The sequence below is a fragment of the Caretta caretta genome, chromosome 2, assembly GCF_965140235.1.
Source record: "Caretta caretta isolate rCarCar2 chromosome 2, rCarCar1.hap1, whole genome shotgun sequence".
Taxonomy (NCBI): Eukaryota; Metazoa; Chordata; order Testudines; family Cheloniidae; genus Caretta; species Caretta caretta.
Window position 1 is genome coordinate 56,868,610 of NC_134207.1, and position 16,780 is coordinate 56,885,389.

At 40.3% G+C, this 16,780-nt stretch overlaps 1 protein-coding gene across 6 annotated transcripts in view; it reads right to left on the reverse strand.

Annotated features, from left to right (window-relative positions):
• Nucleotides 1-886: 886 nt before the first annotated feature.
• GDAP1 (ganglioside induced differentiation associated protein 1) overlaps nt 887-16,780 on the reverse strand; it is a 54,974-nt gene continuing 39,080 nt past the window's right edge. For all 6 annotated transcript variants that reach the window (XM_048841000.2, XM_048840998.2, XM_048840999.2 and 3 more), the window contains 3 exons: nt 10,837-10,931; nt 10,235-10,349; nt 887-6,534 (listed from right to left, as the gene is read on the reverse strand). In XM_048841000.2, coding sequence (XP_048696957.1) covers nt 6,152-6,534; nt 10,235-10,349; nt 10,837-10,931 — 593 coding nt within the window. In that variant the 3' untranslated portion in view covers nt 887-6,151. The remainder of the gene's footprint in view (nt 6,535-10,234; nt 10,350-10,836; nt 10,932-16,780) is intronic.

The following is a 16,780-nucleotide window of genomic DNA, read 5'->3' on the forward strand; positions in this document are numbered from 1 at the left end:
GAGCACTGTACCCATAATCTAATCTAGGACATTAGGACAGTAAGCACCCACCACCACTGCAGTTGGGAACATCACACAGCTCTGGTCTGCTGTTGCCTCTGTCGGTGCCCTGGGGCAGAGACGTGTGCCATCAGCTCTAGTGAGCGGCTGCTAGTGTAAAACTAAGACTCAAGACCCTTAAAAAATAAGGATGAAAATCTGTAACCTTTATTTACATGAACAATCCCTAGTCCCAAATATTTCCACTGATGTCCATAGGATCTATTCATGTGATCACAAATTACTCATGTTAGAGAGACATGGTGTGAGAGGCAGGAGATATGGTTCTGTACTGACTTGCTGTGTGACCTTGGGCAAGTCATGTCACCTTTCAGTGCCTGTTTCCCTTCTTGTCTATTTAGTGTATAAGCTCTCCAGGACAGGAACTCTTGTCTCACCATGTGTTTATACAATGTCTAGTGCAAAGGGGCTGTGGTTTTAGTTGGGGCCCTGTAAACACTATTGTAATGCAAATTATGATGTAAGCAAAGATTATCAGACCAGACCCTAAAAGGGAAGTTAGTAATTTTCTCATTCTCTCAGACAGCACACAAAATACAGCCTCTCCTTCTGAAGAAACATATTAAAATGGCTTCTGCTGACCCTCCTCAGTATATCAGATAGGCTCAGCCAATCAGGGAGCAATGTAATTGTAACTATGTTATTTCCACATATGTGCACAAACTCAGTGTACAACTGACTCTTGAATGACACGTAAATTGTAAATTTATGTGGCTTAATTCCTTGAACAGCCTCAGCCTAAATAATTTAACTTTACAGGAAAACCTTGTGCTTCTCAAACATGCTCAGTTTTGTTAAACCAAAGGAAATGCATTACTCTAGAACATCATTTCACGTCTCATATTTATTTTTCTGAGCCCACATACAAGCATATGATACAAAAAAAATACTAGCATACTGCTGTACATCAGCTGTGTGACATATGGAGAGAAAACGGTATATGAAAATCAAAGGAGGAGAGCATCCAAACTACAAAATGGTCACAGGAAGCAGTACTAATCACTGCTGGAAAGAAATTGGGCTAAAAGACAAGCAACTTTACAAACACAAGGTGAAATTCACCCCTGTGCACAGGGTCCTCACAAGGTCAATGCACACTTAAATCCCACATCAGCCCTATGTTGAGGTCTTAAGTTATGTGATAGGTCTTTTATTGGCCCTCTGTACAGGAGTGGATTTCAGCCATGATGAAGAGCACTTTAGCGCAGTGAGAATGAGTAGCCTATCAAGTAGTTAATCATAAGGCTAACAAAAGCTACTTAGTATTACAGTTTTAGTGACAGACTTATGCTCTACCTAGCAACCTGAACTTTCCTGAATAGTGTTATCCATAAAGTGTTCATTCAGGTAGATATATTTCTCTGCTACTCAGTGTTCATGTTAATGTGAAGTGTTGTTTTAACTCTGCCCTCTGGTAGACAATCTCAAATCACATAGGCCACTACATATTTACTATAGAAACTATGTCATTCAATAAATATTCCAGGTTTGAGAACAGTTTGAAATCACATGGCAAATAAATTGTGTCACACCATTTTTAATCACACTAGCTACCCTGAGGAGGATACTCCCTTTGTCTCAGATCGAGAGCAGAAACGTTTAATTTGTGAGAGTTTCAATGACAATTCAGCTGGATTCTCAAAGTGCAGCCCTAGCAGAGTACTGACATCTGGTGGTCATTTCAGGTCTTCCCAGCAGTACATGCTGCTGTTGGCAGGCAATGAATGTGTGTAATCTCAAGGGCACTAAAGATCAAGGATAGATAACAGGGAGTGAAACTATACAGCCTGACCAATCATTAGTCTTCATCATAAATATACATACAAATTGGTAGTGTGGGCTGGACACTTGTGCTAACAGAAAACATTTCTCTAGGAAGACAACTTTATGCAGGGAAAGAAGGTGAAATTCATTCTGCATAGTCTATATTTAAATTATGTTAATTTTAGAATGACTTGAACAGATATTTTAATGTTATACTTTCAAACTCCTCAGAAATATGACATGCTACTGAAGCACCCAGTGATGCATATTGTTTTGTGGAATTTGCCAGATACAAAGTAAATAGAGATATGCTGCAATATACAAACAACAAAGCAAGAGTCATTTAAAGCTCACAAAACGTTAACAGTGTTACTGGATTAAATTTACTCTAGCGATACTAAGTTTTTGTAAACTGAGCACATTCAATTTATCAAGATGTCCAAAACAATTGGGTCATTAAATGGAATTATATGAAACTGTCTTTTACCATCAACAGACAAACAAACAAGTGTTGTTTCCTATGTATGAATGTTTCTTACTAATGAAAAGAAGCAATAAGATTTGGGCCATCTTTTGTTAAACACTTAACACTCTGTTAAATTATAACCAGCAATGTTCAATGAACAAATTATCCCTTTCAACATCTGCTTGACACCAAAACTATCCAGCTAAAATCCATATCTGCTCATTTCAAATGACGATTAGAATTCAACCAGACATTACTAGAGATAGACCACAGCAAACAACTAAAGTTTGTGGGCATTGGGATATAGGAGTTTGATTCAGGCCCATTACTAGATATTACAGTAACATTTTGTCTACTAAAACAACAATGAGTCTGGTGGCACATTAAAGACTAACAGATTTACTTGGGCATAAGCTTCCATGGGCTAGAACCCACTCATCAGATGCATGGAGTGAAAATTACAGATGCAGGCATTATTATATTGACACATGAAGAGAAGGGAGTTACCTCACAAGTGGAGAACGAGTGCTGACAGGGCCAATTCGATCAGGGTGGATATAGTTCACTCCTAATAATAGATGAGGAGGTGTCAATTCTAGGAGAGGCAAAGCTGCTTTTTTAATGAGCCAGCCACTCCCAGTCCCTATTCAGGCCCAAATTAATGGTGTTAAATTTGCAAATGAATTTTAGTTCTGCTGTTTCTCTTTGAAGTCTGTTTCTGAAGTTTTTTTGTTCAAGTATAGCTACTTTTAAATCTGTTAGAGAACATCCAGGAAGATTGAAGTGTTCTCCTACTGGCTTTTGTATGTTACCATTCCTGATGTCCGATTTGTGTCCATCTATTCTTTTGCGTAGGGACTGTCCGGTTTGGCCAATGTACATGGCAGAGGGGCATTGCTGGCACATGATGTCATATATAACATTGGTAGATGTGCAGGTGAATGAGCCTCTGATGGTGTGGTGATGTGGTTGGGTCCTCTGATGGTGTCGCTAGAGTAGATATGGGGACAGAGTAGGCAATGAGGTTTGCTACAGGGATTGGTTCCTGGGTGAGTGTTTCTGTGGTGTGGTGTGTAGTTGCTGGTGAGTATTTGCTTCAAGTTGGGGGGCTTTCTGTAAGTGAGGTCTGGCCTGCCTCCCAAGATCTGTGAGAGTGAGGGATCGTTTTCCAGGGTAGGTTGTAGATCGTTGATAATGTGCTGGAGAGGTTTTAGCTGGGGGCTGTACGTGAAGGCCAGTGGTGTTCTGTTATTTTCTTTGTTGGGCCAGTCCTGTAGTAGGTGATTTCTGGGTACCTGTCTCGCTCTGTCAATCTCTTTCCTCACTTCCCCAGGTGGGTACTGTAGTTTTAAGAATGCTTGATAGAGATCTTGTAGGTGTTTGTCTCTGTCTGAGGGATTGGAGCAAATGCGGTTGTGTCTTAGGGCTTGGCTGTAAACAATGGATCGTGTGATGTGTCCTGGATGGAAGCTGGAGGCATGCAGATAAGTATAGTGGTCAGTAGGTTTCCGATATAGGGTGGTGTTTATGTGACCATCACTTATTTGCACTGTAGTGTCCAGGAATTGGGTCTCTTGTGTGGACTGGTCCAGGCTGAGGTTGATGGTGGGGTGGAAGTTGTTGAAAGTTTTTTAGATGGGGTAAGATCCAAGTTACCCGGGAAGGAATTTTCTGTAGTATCTGGCTGATGAATCTTGCCCATATGCTCAGGGTTTAGCTGATCGCCATATTTGGGGTCGGGAAGGAATTTTCCTCCAGGGCAGATTGGAAGGCCCTGGAGGTTTTTCGCCTTCCTCTGTAGCATGGGGCACGGGTCACTTGCTGGAGGATTCTCTGCTCCTTGAGGTCTTCAAACTACAATTTGGGGACTTCAATAGCACAGATATAGATGTGAGGTCTTTTTTAGGAGTGGTGGGTGAAATTCTGTGGCCTGCATTGTGCAGGAGGTCAGACTAGATGATCATAATGGTCCCTTCTGGCCTAAATATCTATGAATCTATGAAATCCAGGTGGAATTCTTCAAGGGCCTCCTTCCCGTGGGTCCATATGGTGAAGATGTCATCAATGTAGTGCAAGTTGAGGAGGGGCACTACAGGACAAGGGCTGAGGAAGCATTGTTCTAAGTCAGCCATAAAAATGGTGGCATACTGTGAGGCCATGCAGGTACCCACAGCAGTGCCACTGACTTGACGGTACAAGATGTCCCCAAATCTGAAATGGTTGTGGGTGAGGACAAAGTCACAAAGCTCAGCCACCAGGCATACTGTGGCCTCATCAGGGATACTGTTCTTGACAGCTTATAGTCCATCCTCATGTGGAATATTGGTGTAAAGAGCTTCTACATCCATGGTGGCCAAGATGGTGTTTTCAGGAAGATCATCAATGCACTGTAGTTTCCTCAAGAAGTTGGTGGTGTCTCAAAGACTGCTAGGAGTGCTGGTAGCATAGGGTCTGAGAAGAGGGTCCAAATAGCCAAATAATCCTGCTGTAAGAGTACTCATGCCTGAGATGATGGGGCATCCAGGGTTTCCAGGTTTATGGATCTTGGGTAGCAGATAGAATACTGACTGACACACAAACAAAATCTGGCCTCAGATAGGTGCACAACTGCCACAGGGATGACAGGGAGTTGGGTCAGGTTGAACAATGCATCCATCAGTAGCCATTGACTGGTGGATTGCATTAAAGCATCTGTGTTATTTAAATTGTTTCTTCAAATCCAAACTGTAGCTTTATGAAGAAACTGCAATACAAATTTGCTATTCCCAGGTTGTACAAACAATTTTCACTCATTTTCACCAAGTTGTAACCTCTCAGTAAATAAGTAGACCAGGCTGGAAAATTACCCACTTTGAATCTTTTTGTTAGCCAAAAAACTTGACAGATGGCTGACTCTTTTCCACTAATAAAAAACAAACAAAAATGAAGCTATCCTCAGAAAATCTTACTCATATAAAAAGCTATTTTTAGTGGATAAGATATTTTCCGATAGGTTGTGGCACTTATGGGCAATATTTTCACACATGTAATTACTTACATACAATTACACCCACCTAATTTGTAGGCAAAAATATCCAAGGTATGTAGGCAAATTGGTTATTTGAGTGCACACAGCCCATGCAGGGGATTTTCAAAGAGACAAGTGGAAGTTAGGTGCCTGAATCTCAATGGGAGTTGAGAGCCTACCTGCTAGTTATGTCTTTAAAAAAATCTCCTCTTATGTCTTCCCAAATTAGCTGATTTTCACACACCCACTTCAGGTATCTTCCCAAATAAATGAAACTCATGCTACTATTTGAACCTCCATATGAGAACCTGGCCCTATAGGGCTATTTCCTAAGACAGTCATAATGGCCCCATTGCAAATCAATGGCAGTTGATCTTGGTGAAATTCTCTCCCATGCAAAGGACAGGCACAAGGACTATGGGCCACTTAAGTCCCACTTAAATCCTGTTTTCAGGGCTCAAGCGGAGCCCAGGACTTGTGCTGGTCTTCTGCACACTGAAGAATTTCACCCACAATGAGCACCTGTCGCATTGCTGCATGAATACCAATTCAATAGAAGTTCTAAAATTACATCAGTCATTTGGTAAAAGAGACAGAAACAAGGATTCTTCTAAGAAAACATTGCCACAGGATCTACAGCTCCTCATCTGAAAAGAACATATTTTATTTTCTTTATTGTCCCCGCAACATTTATTATCTACAAGTATTTCAGCTTTTCCAATACATGTATGTCATTGTAGGAGACTATTATTCTGTGACAATGTTCTGCTCCATGAATCTTTCATATATGTTTATCTTGGAGATTTTCCTGGGGGTTAGAGGTGTTCCCCACCCACAACCAGGCAAATTAGAGTTTAAAAATAAGGTTGTCTTGTTCTAATTGACAACATCATGTTGACAAATCTCTTCCGAAGACACGTGAAAGCAAAATAACCCATTCCCGCTAGCAAGCCAACCAACATGGTCGTACCAAGAACTCTTGGTGCCCTTTTCTTGGCCACCCGGAACGCAGTTGGCAGAACTGCTGAGATTAATATGTTGTTGACATGTCCTAAAACTTTGTTAAATGTTTTTCTCTTCAAGACACGTTCATAATAGGCTTCCAAGTTGGGTCGTTTTCCATTTCCCCAGTTTCTTCTTGCAAACCCCAGAAACTTCAGGCGATGTAATGTAACAGCAAGCGATACATCTGCCAAACTAAAGAATTCGCCACACAGCCAAGGCTGCTGTCCATCTTCTAATCAGAGATAAACACACAAAGAATTAGGAGCTAACGAAGTACAAGGTATGTGGAAGGTTGCCTGGTCTATTACATGTATGTTTACTGCTAGTACATAAACAGATTCATAAACAACAATAGTACTTTTAAAAATCTGATTTAATAGCTAACTTCCTTCTCCAACCCCTTCCATAGTCTATACAATGCTGCAAAGTCTACCTCCCAGTTGCCCAGTAAGATCCACACTTCAGTTTGGTACTTTGAGACTCATTTTTTTGCTCCCAATTAAATTTTCTCAGGACTAAATTAACTCAATAGAGGTGAAGGGAAACAAGGGAACTACAAGGGCTGCAGGTCCCGCTGGCAAAGGCGTGATAGAATGACACAAACAGGATGACACTATTTAAAAAAACTCAAATAGGAGCTGCTTACATCTGATGAAAATTTTCCAAGCAAAAGAAAATTAACCTGTTGATCTGGCCATTAAAGGAGCTCTGCATTGACCCATGGCCTACCCAGAACTTTTAAGATCTGACAGTAATTTTTTCAGGATTGCCAATTTAACTACAAGTCCCCTAATTGCCCTCCTATGACCCAGTCAGCAAGTTACATTCTGCTTAGATCTCAAGTGGAAATGCTCAAGTGAAATACAGTGCTCTCTGCCGTATTTTTTAAATCAAAATAAGTATATGCTCTCTGAGCCAGGGAGATCTGTGGTTATATCTAGAAGGCTGGGGAGAGAGACCTGTGCTGGGAGGGATCAGTTCTGTGCAGCTGAAGAGAAATGTGGAAGTTAATCCTTACAAAAGGAGAATAAAAGGGAAGATCTAAGCAGCTAACTGTGTGAGCAGGAGACTTGTGTGAGGAAGAAGACTAGGAGGGAGGGAGAGATTGGAGTAGTAAAAGGAAGGAATAGAAGGTCAGAGACAGATTGAGAGGTGACTTCATTGTGGTATACAAGTACATTCAGAGGGAGAAAATACCCAGTTCTACAGGGCTCTTTAATCTAGTAGTAAAAGGAATAACAAGAACCAGTGACTAGAAGTTAAAGACAGACAAATTCAAAATAGAAATAAGGCACTCTTTTTTTTTTAAAGCAGTGAGGATGATTAACTATTGGAACTACCAAAGGAAGTGGTGATTCTCTGTCTCTTGAAGTCTTCCGATCAAAACTGGATGCCTGTCTGGAAGATATGCTTTATTTAAACACAAGTTCATTGGGCTCCACACAGGGTAACTGCATGAAATTCTATAGCTTGTGTTACACAGGAATTCTGACTAGCTGATCTAATGGTCCCTTCTGGCCTTAAAATCTACGAATCTATAGCTGGAAAGTCAGAGAGATAGAATAAACAGGTAGAAAAGGAGATCAAAAATATGAAAGGGACTAGAACAGGAAGAAAAACGAAAAACAATACAGTCAAAGCTGTGTTATCTGGCACTTTCCCAACTGGAAAGCTCTAAAAACCATCAATTCTGATAGGGTTGCAGCCAGGTGTCCAGATCCGGGTGGTGCTCACCTCAGGCAGCTCCCCACAAGCGGCGACATGTCCCTGTTACTCCTAGGCAGAGGTGCAGTCAGACAGCTCTGTGCACTGCCCCTACCCGAGTGCTGGCTCCACAACTCGCATTGGTAAGTATAACTCTTAGTTGACCGGAATATTTGACTAGCCAGAACCCTCATTCCCCCAACACGCCAGATAACAAAGCTTTTACTGTATATTAAAAATGGGCTTTACAATTCTGCACATTAATCTTTATTTTTGTTTTATTGTTTGTTTGTATTTTTGTTTTGTTTGTTTGTTATTTTGTACATCTGACCAACAGTGAGAAGTGAAATCCGAACTGTCTGGAGGTTTGGTTCAGATGAGCACCCACACATTTAAGCTTATTCTTATCTTGCTGAAAGTAACATACATTGTGAAATGGAAATGAACTAATTACTTCAGTAAAGACGACTCATAAAACTGCATTGGAAGTCTCATGAGAACACACTTTCCCATGTGTGTTGTGGTTTTACCTGCTTGAGGCTGGACTGGGAAATACTTAGAACCAGCCTTCTAACTCAATTTCCGAATGACCCCTTCCAATCCCAGCTGGAGCCAGGGTGTGAGAAAGAGCATGAAAATGAAAGAACTGTGAGAATTGAGAAAACATGTTTTTATGGTATCTATGGCCTAACCAAAGCAAGAACCAGACATCTCATAAGAAAGCCTGTAATCATGAGATTTTTCTGGTCTATTTGCAGACTCAAGAGGTTTAGATAGCTTAGATGAAGTTCAGAGAAGCATCTGATTTGTCAGAAGTCTGACATGCAGCCAAATGTCACCTCCCTTCCCCTGCTATACTCTTGTCAAATCTCAAACTAAGTGATGTCATGCCAGGTCACTGTTTGGATGAAAGATCTCTATGAGAAAACAAAGTACCTCACGAAGTAGTGTTGGTACATCTCATTTGTTCACTGGAATGTTATCATCTGATCACTAGAGCTGCTATTCATGATGTGGGGGGTGGGGGGAGTTTGGAGACAGAGGAAATTGGAAGTGAATCTCAAGAAAGAAAAACCACGAGAAACAGTCATAAAAATGTTTGTATTTGGTTAAACAGCTCATTCTCAGCACTAGAATGATATTAAGATTTCTGAATTCAGTTTTTTAATCAATTTGGGTAACTCTTCAACAAGGAGTCCAGAAAGTTCTAGGCTTGATTATGATTTACAAATGCAAGAAACTCTAGAGCATCTGGATGAAATTCCAGAGGGTATAGATGAATCCTCAAGGGTTTGGTAATGGGATGAAATTCTTTGCTCGTGTAACTCCACTGGCATTGTGGCAGTACAGAATTTGGCCAAAAGATGTATTCACTATTGTACCATTCATTGGTTTTAATCCGGCCTGTATTGATAGAGACTAAAAGCTGTTACCATCTGACTTCTGATTTGCTGTCTATGTGAAGTGAGCTAGTTGTCTGAGTTCTGTTCTCAGTGAGTAGGAGTTCACTTACATAACACGGTTAATACCAACTAGCATCCTTATTGGTAGTCTCAGTAGAAGGGTGAAGGATTGAGAGCTTGATCCAGCTCCCAGTAAAGTGAGAGGAGAGGCTCCCATTGATTTCTGTGGGAGCTGGATCAGAATCTGGATTACCACAAAGAATGAGCTTTCTTTAAAAAGGATCGGCTAAGGTTAGGACATAGTGGCACAAAAGCGTGAGGGAACTTGCACTGCCGCTGTTCTGCAGTGTTTTTGTTCTGTGACTAGAGGCCTTTAATCTCCAGGACTGTCAGTTATGTACCTATCTCCATCACAACGGTTTAAATTCAGCATGGTATTTAAGCATATGCCTAACTTTAAGCACATGAGGCCTACTGACGTGTTTAAAGTTAGGCACGAACTTGTTATGTTGAATTGGGACCTCAAGCAATTTATGAAATGTTTTTTTAAAAGCAGTATGGAATGTTGTGGCTAATCATGCTGAAAATGTGTGATCAAGGTCTCAAAAGCACACTTAGAAGTGCTCATATATGCTCCTAATGACAGTAGATTGCATTAGACTAAATTAGTATTGAAAGCCATATTTGACAGGCTCAGTGCAGTTAGATGGCTATAAATTAAAAAGGATACACCAAAAGTATCATACAGAACAAATGCTGCTATCTGGATGAATCAATTGTGTTAAACATAACTGTCAATAGAATTAAACAGGAATAATCCCTTACCTGGTGTTTCTTCATTTCTCCTTTGTAACTCAGTCTCCACCTGATCCAAAACTTTTTCCAATTCATCAAGTATTTTCTTCAGGTACTTTATATTATCATGGTCCAGCAGCTTAGACTGCAAATATACATAGGTTATAGTTTTAAACAATCATACATATATATTATAGTTAGCGTTTTCAGAAGAAGATTCATTTTGGGATTATAGTACATATTCATAAAATGTGCACATTTTCCCATCACTGTTAAAAGCCAAGTGGAAGCTATTGGCAATACACATATTAGTAACGACTCAAAGAACAGAAAAAAATTATTTCCAGCATGGAGATACTCTGAGTGCTTAATCTTGCAATGGGGTGAGTGCTCTCACTTCAGTCCAGCAAAGCACTCACGTACAGGCTTAACTTTGAAGTCAGTGGCATATTAAGGTTCTTTAAATTAAGCATGTATTGAAGTGTTCTGCTGGATGGGAGACGAAGTGCTAAACGTTTTTCAGGGCTGTCTCCCTGAATGAGCACACTGATAATGACAGGTGAATCATTCCAGGAGAAGTCCAATATTACCAACCAATTAGTTTAGCGGTGGGATACCATTAATTTACTCACCTTAAGGCGCTTCTGTTTTGCTATATAAGCATCTTGGAGGTCTGGATTTTCTTTGGCAAGCTTCTTTAGTTCCGATTCTGTGTTACCTATCTGGCCTAATAAAACACAAACAGGAATTATATAAAATCACCCACTATATTCATGTTTTCATCCACAAAAATTAATGAGTAAGTAGAGTTAAAAATTGCTACAAAACATATGTCATTTTAAATGAGAAGTGGTTTCTGAATGAAGTTTCCATGTCAAGTGGCTCAGAGATATCACAGTTTGGAGTAGTGGTATGATGAATTAACAAGCGTCCCCAAAACATTTTCTACTCCCTATTTTGTGATTAATTCTATAAACCAGGCACTTGCTTCCAGGGAGAAAGAATGAAGGACTGGGGAAGCTATTCATTTGTTCTTTCAGTAAACCCAACTTCTTTGTTACTCATTACCAAAGAGGGAAGGAAAATGGCACATGGCAACAAATGTAGTAAACAGCTGTATCTTCGCAGCAAATGCTTATACTTTGTTCCTGAAAAATATTTGCCACCAAGTTTTCAAAGGTGGTCTCTAATTTTGTGTGAGCAGTTTCTGGGTGCCCAAGTTTGGACACCTGGGCCTGGAGCACCCACAGCTCCCTTTAAGTTTGATCGGTGTTCTGAGTACTGAGCAGTTCTTAAAAAAATCAAGGCAAAAAGGGCCAAATTTTTACAGGTATTTATGCATCTAAAGATCTTTGTCTATCTGCACCTTTTGAAAATCTGGCCCAAAGTGTTCTGAGTTGGTCAAAATTTGAGACACCTAAAATCAGCAGCTCCTTTTGAAAATGTTGGGCAGGGTGTATATTTGCTATAGGCTAGCAAAAGGTTCTGCTTGTGTAATGCGAAGAAGAAATGTGAGTGAAGACCCTATAGTGACATTATCATTATTTATTTGTATTACAGAGGGAATAACTTTTTCATTTTTAAACAAGTGTGTAGTTTGTTTGGACCTTGGAAGAGACTCCACCAGCTCACAGACCCATAATGTCAAAAGTTAGGCTCAGAGTAAGCAAGTTTTTATTAAACACATATCTCCAGTAATAAAAAACTGAACACAGAAGAATACTTATAGGGCCTGAGCCTCCTCTCAAATTCACTAGTGGAAATTAGGTGTAACTCTTTTAGAGGCCTTGTCTACAATCCAAATGTTTTGCTGGTAGAGCTGTGCCAACAGAGTCCCCTAGTGGAGATGTAGTATAACCCAACAGAAGGAGTTCTGCCAACACAGCTAAGCCACCTCTCTGAACAACATTAGATATGCTAACATAGTCAGCTTAGCTGCATCTATACCAGGAATTTTGCTGCACAGCTGTATCAACTAGGAGGTGTGATTCTCTCACACTGCTAGCCAACAGCTATGCCATCAAAACTTTGTAGAGTAGATGAAGCCTAAATCTGTGGAGTTAAATTGAAGTAAAATTGCTGTAAGAGAAGAATAAGGCCCATTATTTTATATGTTCTTTGTTTCAACTTTGAATAGCCGTGAAAGTCTTATTTCAACAAGTTACCTACTTGGCCTGATAAAACAGAAACAGGAATTATATAAAATCACCCACTACATTCATGTTTTAGTCCACAGAAATTAAGTAAGTGGTGTGCAAAATTGCAAAGAAACATGTCATTTTAACCAGCCTGAAGAAATGAGAAGTGGTTTCTGAATGAGAACATGGCACACATTAAATGTCTTAAAAACTGGCTAATTGTAGGTCTCCAAATTTAATTTAAAGGAGGAATTATCATTACGTGTCTGTGTTACTAGTGAGGTCCCAAGATCTGCTTCTTGGCCCTATGCTATTTATATTTGTATCAATGACTGGGAAGAAAACAGAAGCGTTACTGATAAAGTTTGCACATGACACAAAGATTGGAAGAATTGTAAATAACGAAGAAGTGATATACAGTGATCTGAGTCATTTGCTAAACTGGGGGCAAGCAATGAAGCAAACAATATGCATTTCAATATGGCCAAATGTAAAGTCCAACATCTAGAAACAAAGACTGGAGGCCCTACTTACTGGATGAGGGATTCTATTCTGGGAAGCACTGACGCTGAAAAAGAGTCGGTGGTTATGGTGGATAATCAACTGACCATGAGCTCACAGTGCAATGCTGTAGCTATAAGAGCTAATGCAATCCTTGAATGTATAAATGGGGAACTCTTGAGTAGAAAGTCTATATTACATCTTATACACAGAGACCATGAAACAATACCTCCTCCCACCCCACTCTCCTGCTGGCAATAGCTTATCTAAAGTGATCACTCTCCTTACAATGTGTATGATAATCAAGTTGGGCCATTTCCAGCACAAATCCAGGTTTTCTCACCCCCCCCCCCCCGCCCACAAACTCACTCTCCTGCTGGTAATAGCCCATCCAAAGTGACCACTCTCTTTACAATGTGTATGATAATCAAGTTGTGTCATTTCCAGCACAAATCCAGGTTTTCCCACCATCAACCTCAGCCTGGTCCAATCCACACAAGAGATCCACTTCCTGGACACTACAGTGCTAATAAACAATGGTCACATAAACACCACCCTATACCGGAAACCTACTGACCACTATTCCTACCTATATGCCTCCAGCTTTCACCCTGACCACACCACACGATCCATCGTCTAGAGCCAAGCTCTGCGATACAACCGCATTTGCTCCAACCCCTCAGACAGAGACAAACACCTACAAGATCTCTATCAAGCATTCTTACAACTACAATACCCACCTGCGGAAGTGAAGAAACAGATTGATAGAGACAGAAGAGTTCCCAGAAGTCACCTACTACAGGACAGGCCTAACAAAGAAAATAACAGAACGCCACTAGCCGTCACCTTCAGCCCCCAACTAAAACCCCTCCAATGCATTATTAAGGATCTACAACCTATCCTGAAGGATGACCCAACACTCTCACAAATCTTGGGAGACAGGCCAGTCCTTGCTTACAGACAGCCCCCCAACCTGAAGCAAATACTCACCAACAACCACATACCACACAACAGAACCACTAACCCAGGAACCTATCCTTGCAACAAAGCCCGTTGCCAACTGAGCCCACATATCTATTCAGGGGACACCATCACAGGGCCTAATAACATCAGCCACACTATCAGAGGCTCGTTCACCTGCACATCCACCAATGTGATATATGCCATCATGTGCCAGCAATGCCCCTCTGCCATGTACATTGGTCAAACTGGACAGTCTCTACGTAAAAGAATAAATGGACACAAATCAGATGTCAAGAATTATAACATTCATAAACCCGTCGGAAAACACTTCAATCTCTCTGGTCACGCAATTACAGACATGAAGGTCGCTATCTTACAACAAAAAAACTTCAAATCCAGACTCCAGCGAGAAACTGCTGAATTGGAATTCATTTGCAAATTGGATACTATTAATTTAGGCTTAAATAGAGACTGGGAGTGGCTAAGTCATTATGCAAGGTAGCCTATTTCCCTGTTTTTTCCTACCCCCCCGCCCAGACGTTCTGGTTAAACTTGGATTTATGCTGGAAATGGCCCACCTTGATTATCATACACATTGTAAGGAGAGTGGTCAGTTTGGATGAGCTACTACCAGCAGGAGAGTGAGTTTGTGTGTGAGGGAGGAGGGTGAGAAAACCTGGATTTGTGCTGGAAATGGCTCACCTTGATTATCATGCACATTGTAGGGAGAGTGGTCACTTTGGATAAGCTATTACCAGCAGGAGCGTGAGTTTGTGTGTGTGGGTTTTTTTTTTTCGGGGGGGGGGGGGTGAGAAAACCTGGATTTGTGCTGGAAATGGCCCACCTTGATTTTCATACACATTGTAAGGAGAGTGGTTGCTTTGGATAAGCTATTACCAGCAGGAGAGTGAGTTTGTGTGTGTGGTTTTTGGAAAAAAAGGGGGGGGGGGTGAGAAAACCTGGATTTGTGCTGGAAATGGCCCAACTTGATTATCATACACATTGTAAGGAGAGTGATCACTTTAGATAAGCTATTACCAGCAGGAGAGTGGAGTGGGAGGAGGTATTGTTTCATGGTCTCTGTGTATATAATGTCTTCTGAAGTTTCCACAGCATGCATCTGATGAAGTGAGCTGTAGCTCACGAAAGCTTATGCTCAAATAAATTGGTTAGTCTCTAAGGTGCCAGAAGTACTCCTTTTCTTTTTGCGAATACAGACTAACACAGCTGTTACTCTGAAACCTATATTACATCTGTATTTGGCACTTGTGAGATTGCCATTGGAGTACTGTGTCCAGTTCTGGTGTCCATATTTCAAGATGGATGTTGAAAAATTGAAGAGGGTTCAGAAAAGAGCCACAGGAATGATTAAAGGATTAGAAAACATGCTTTGTTGTGAAGGACACAATGAGCTCAATCTATTTGGCTTATCAAAGAAGAAAATGGGGTGATTCCATCACAGTCTACAAGCACCCTACATGGGAAACACAAATTTGATAACAAAAGGCTCTTTAATCTAGCAGGCAAAGTTATAACAAAATTCAGAGGCTGGAACTTGAAGCTTGACATATTCAAACCAGAAATAAGGTGCAATTTTTAACAGAGAGTGTAATTAACCACTGGAATAACCAAGGACTGTGGTAGATTCTCCAATCACTGGAATTTTTTAAATCAACATTATATGTTTTTCTGGTAGATATGCTCTAGTCCAACCACAGTATTGGACTCGAAGCAGAATTTAAGTCAATGAAGTCCTATGGCCTGTGTTATGCAGAAGTCAGACTAAATGACTACTATGGTTCCCTCTACCCTTACAATCTACATGTTAGGAGTCAGAAATTGGTCTAAATGGAAAAATCAATAGGTGAAATCCAGGCCCCACTGAAGACAATAAGAGTTTTGCCATTGACTTCAATGGGGCCAGGATTTCATCCCATATCCTGCTTTGAAGATTCCCAAAATGTGGGATTGTGCAGATCCAGGATTTTGGGACAAATTGATCTTTAAAAATTAATTTAATTTGTCAGATGAACCCATGCTGCTTATCCTTTTTTGCCCCCAGGTGTGAATATAAAGGTATTTCTCCTACAAAAAATGGGGCCAAATTCTCCTCTCATGCAAGTTTTAGATCAGAGAAACTCCACTCTTTGTAAGGCTACTCTTCATTACACTAGTTTCAGAAAGAGGACAGTCGGGTTCATTATTTTAATAGAAGTTCTGTTGCCATTGTACATTTCTACATTTACAAAGAATATATTTTCTTCACTGCAATGGTTTGGTGCAGGCACTATTCGTGCAGCCTACAGGAAAATATGTACATTGTTTTATAACCTAAAACAGCGAGATAAAAAAATTAAAATTTTGCAAATGCCATTACTGTCTGTGCATTTTAAGCACAAATCGAATTGCTATCCTTTCCTGTTGTTAGCAGAATTAACTCCACAGATATTCCCAAAAGGAGTATTTTTCCACATTTTCAAATCTTTCAAAATTTTAAGCAAAATATCTTTTAAAATTATCAAGATTTTAAAGTTAAAATGACACATATAGGGCTAGATTCTTCCCTCAGTAGTATGCTCATAGCTCTACTGATGTCCAATGGGGCTGTGATCACAAGAGATACTAGCTATGGCTCAGATATTTTATCTGGTTGGCAGTTGAAGCTGAACAAATTCAGACTATAAAGAAAGTGCACTTTGTGGGTGTGGGGGCGAGGAAGGGTTGTTACCAGCCTAATATGGAAAAGGACATGTTCATTCTAAAACAAAGACCTTGATGAATGTACTCGTCTTTCAGCCCACAAAACTATTATAGATAGCAGTATTTCCTGTCATTATGACTGAATGCTCAACATTGGGAGAATTGAACTGAAGTTTCCTAAATCCCTGGTTTTGAGTTACTGGATAAAATTTTCAGATGTGCCTACATTACTTAGAAGCCTAGGCCCTCATAAGAACTTACATATTTTTGAAAA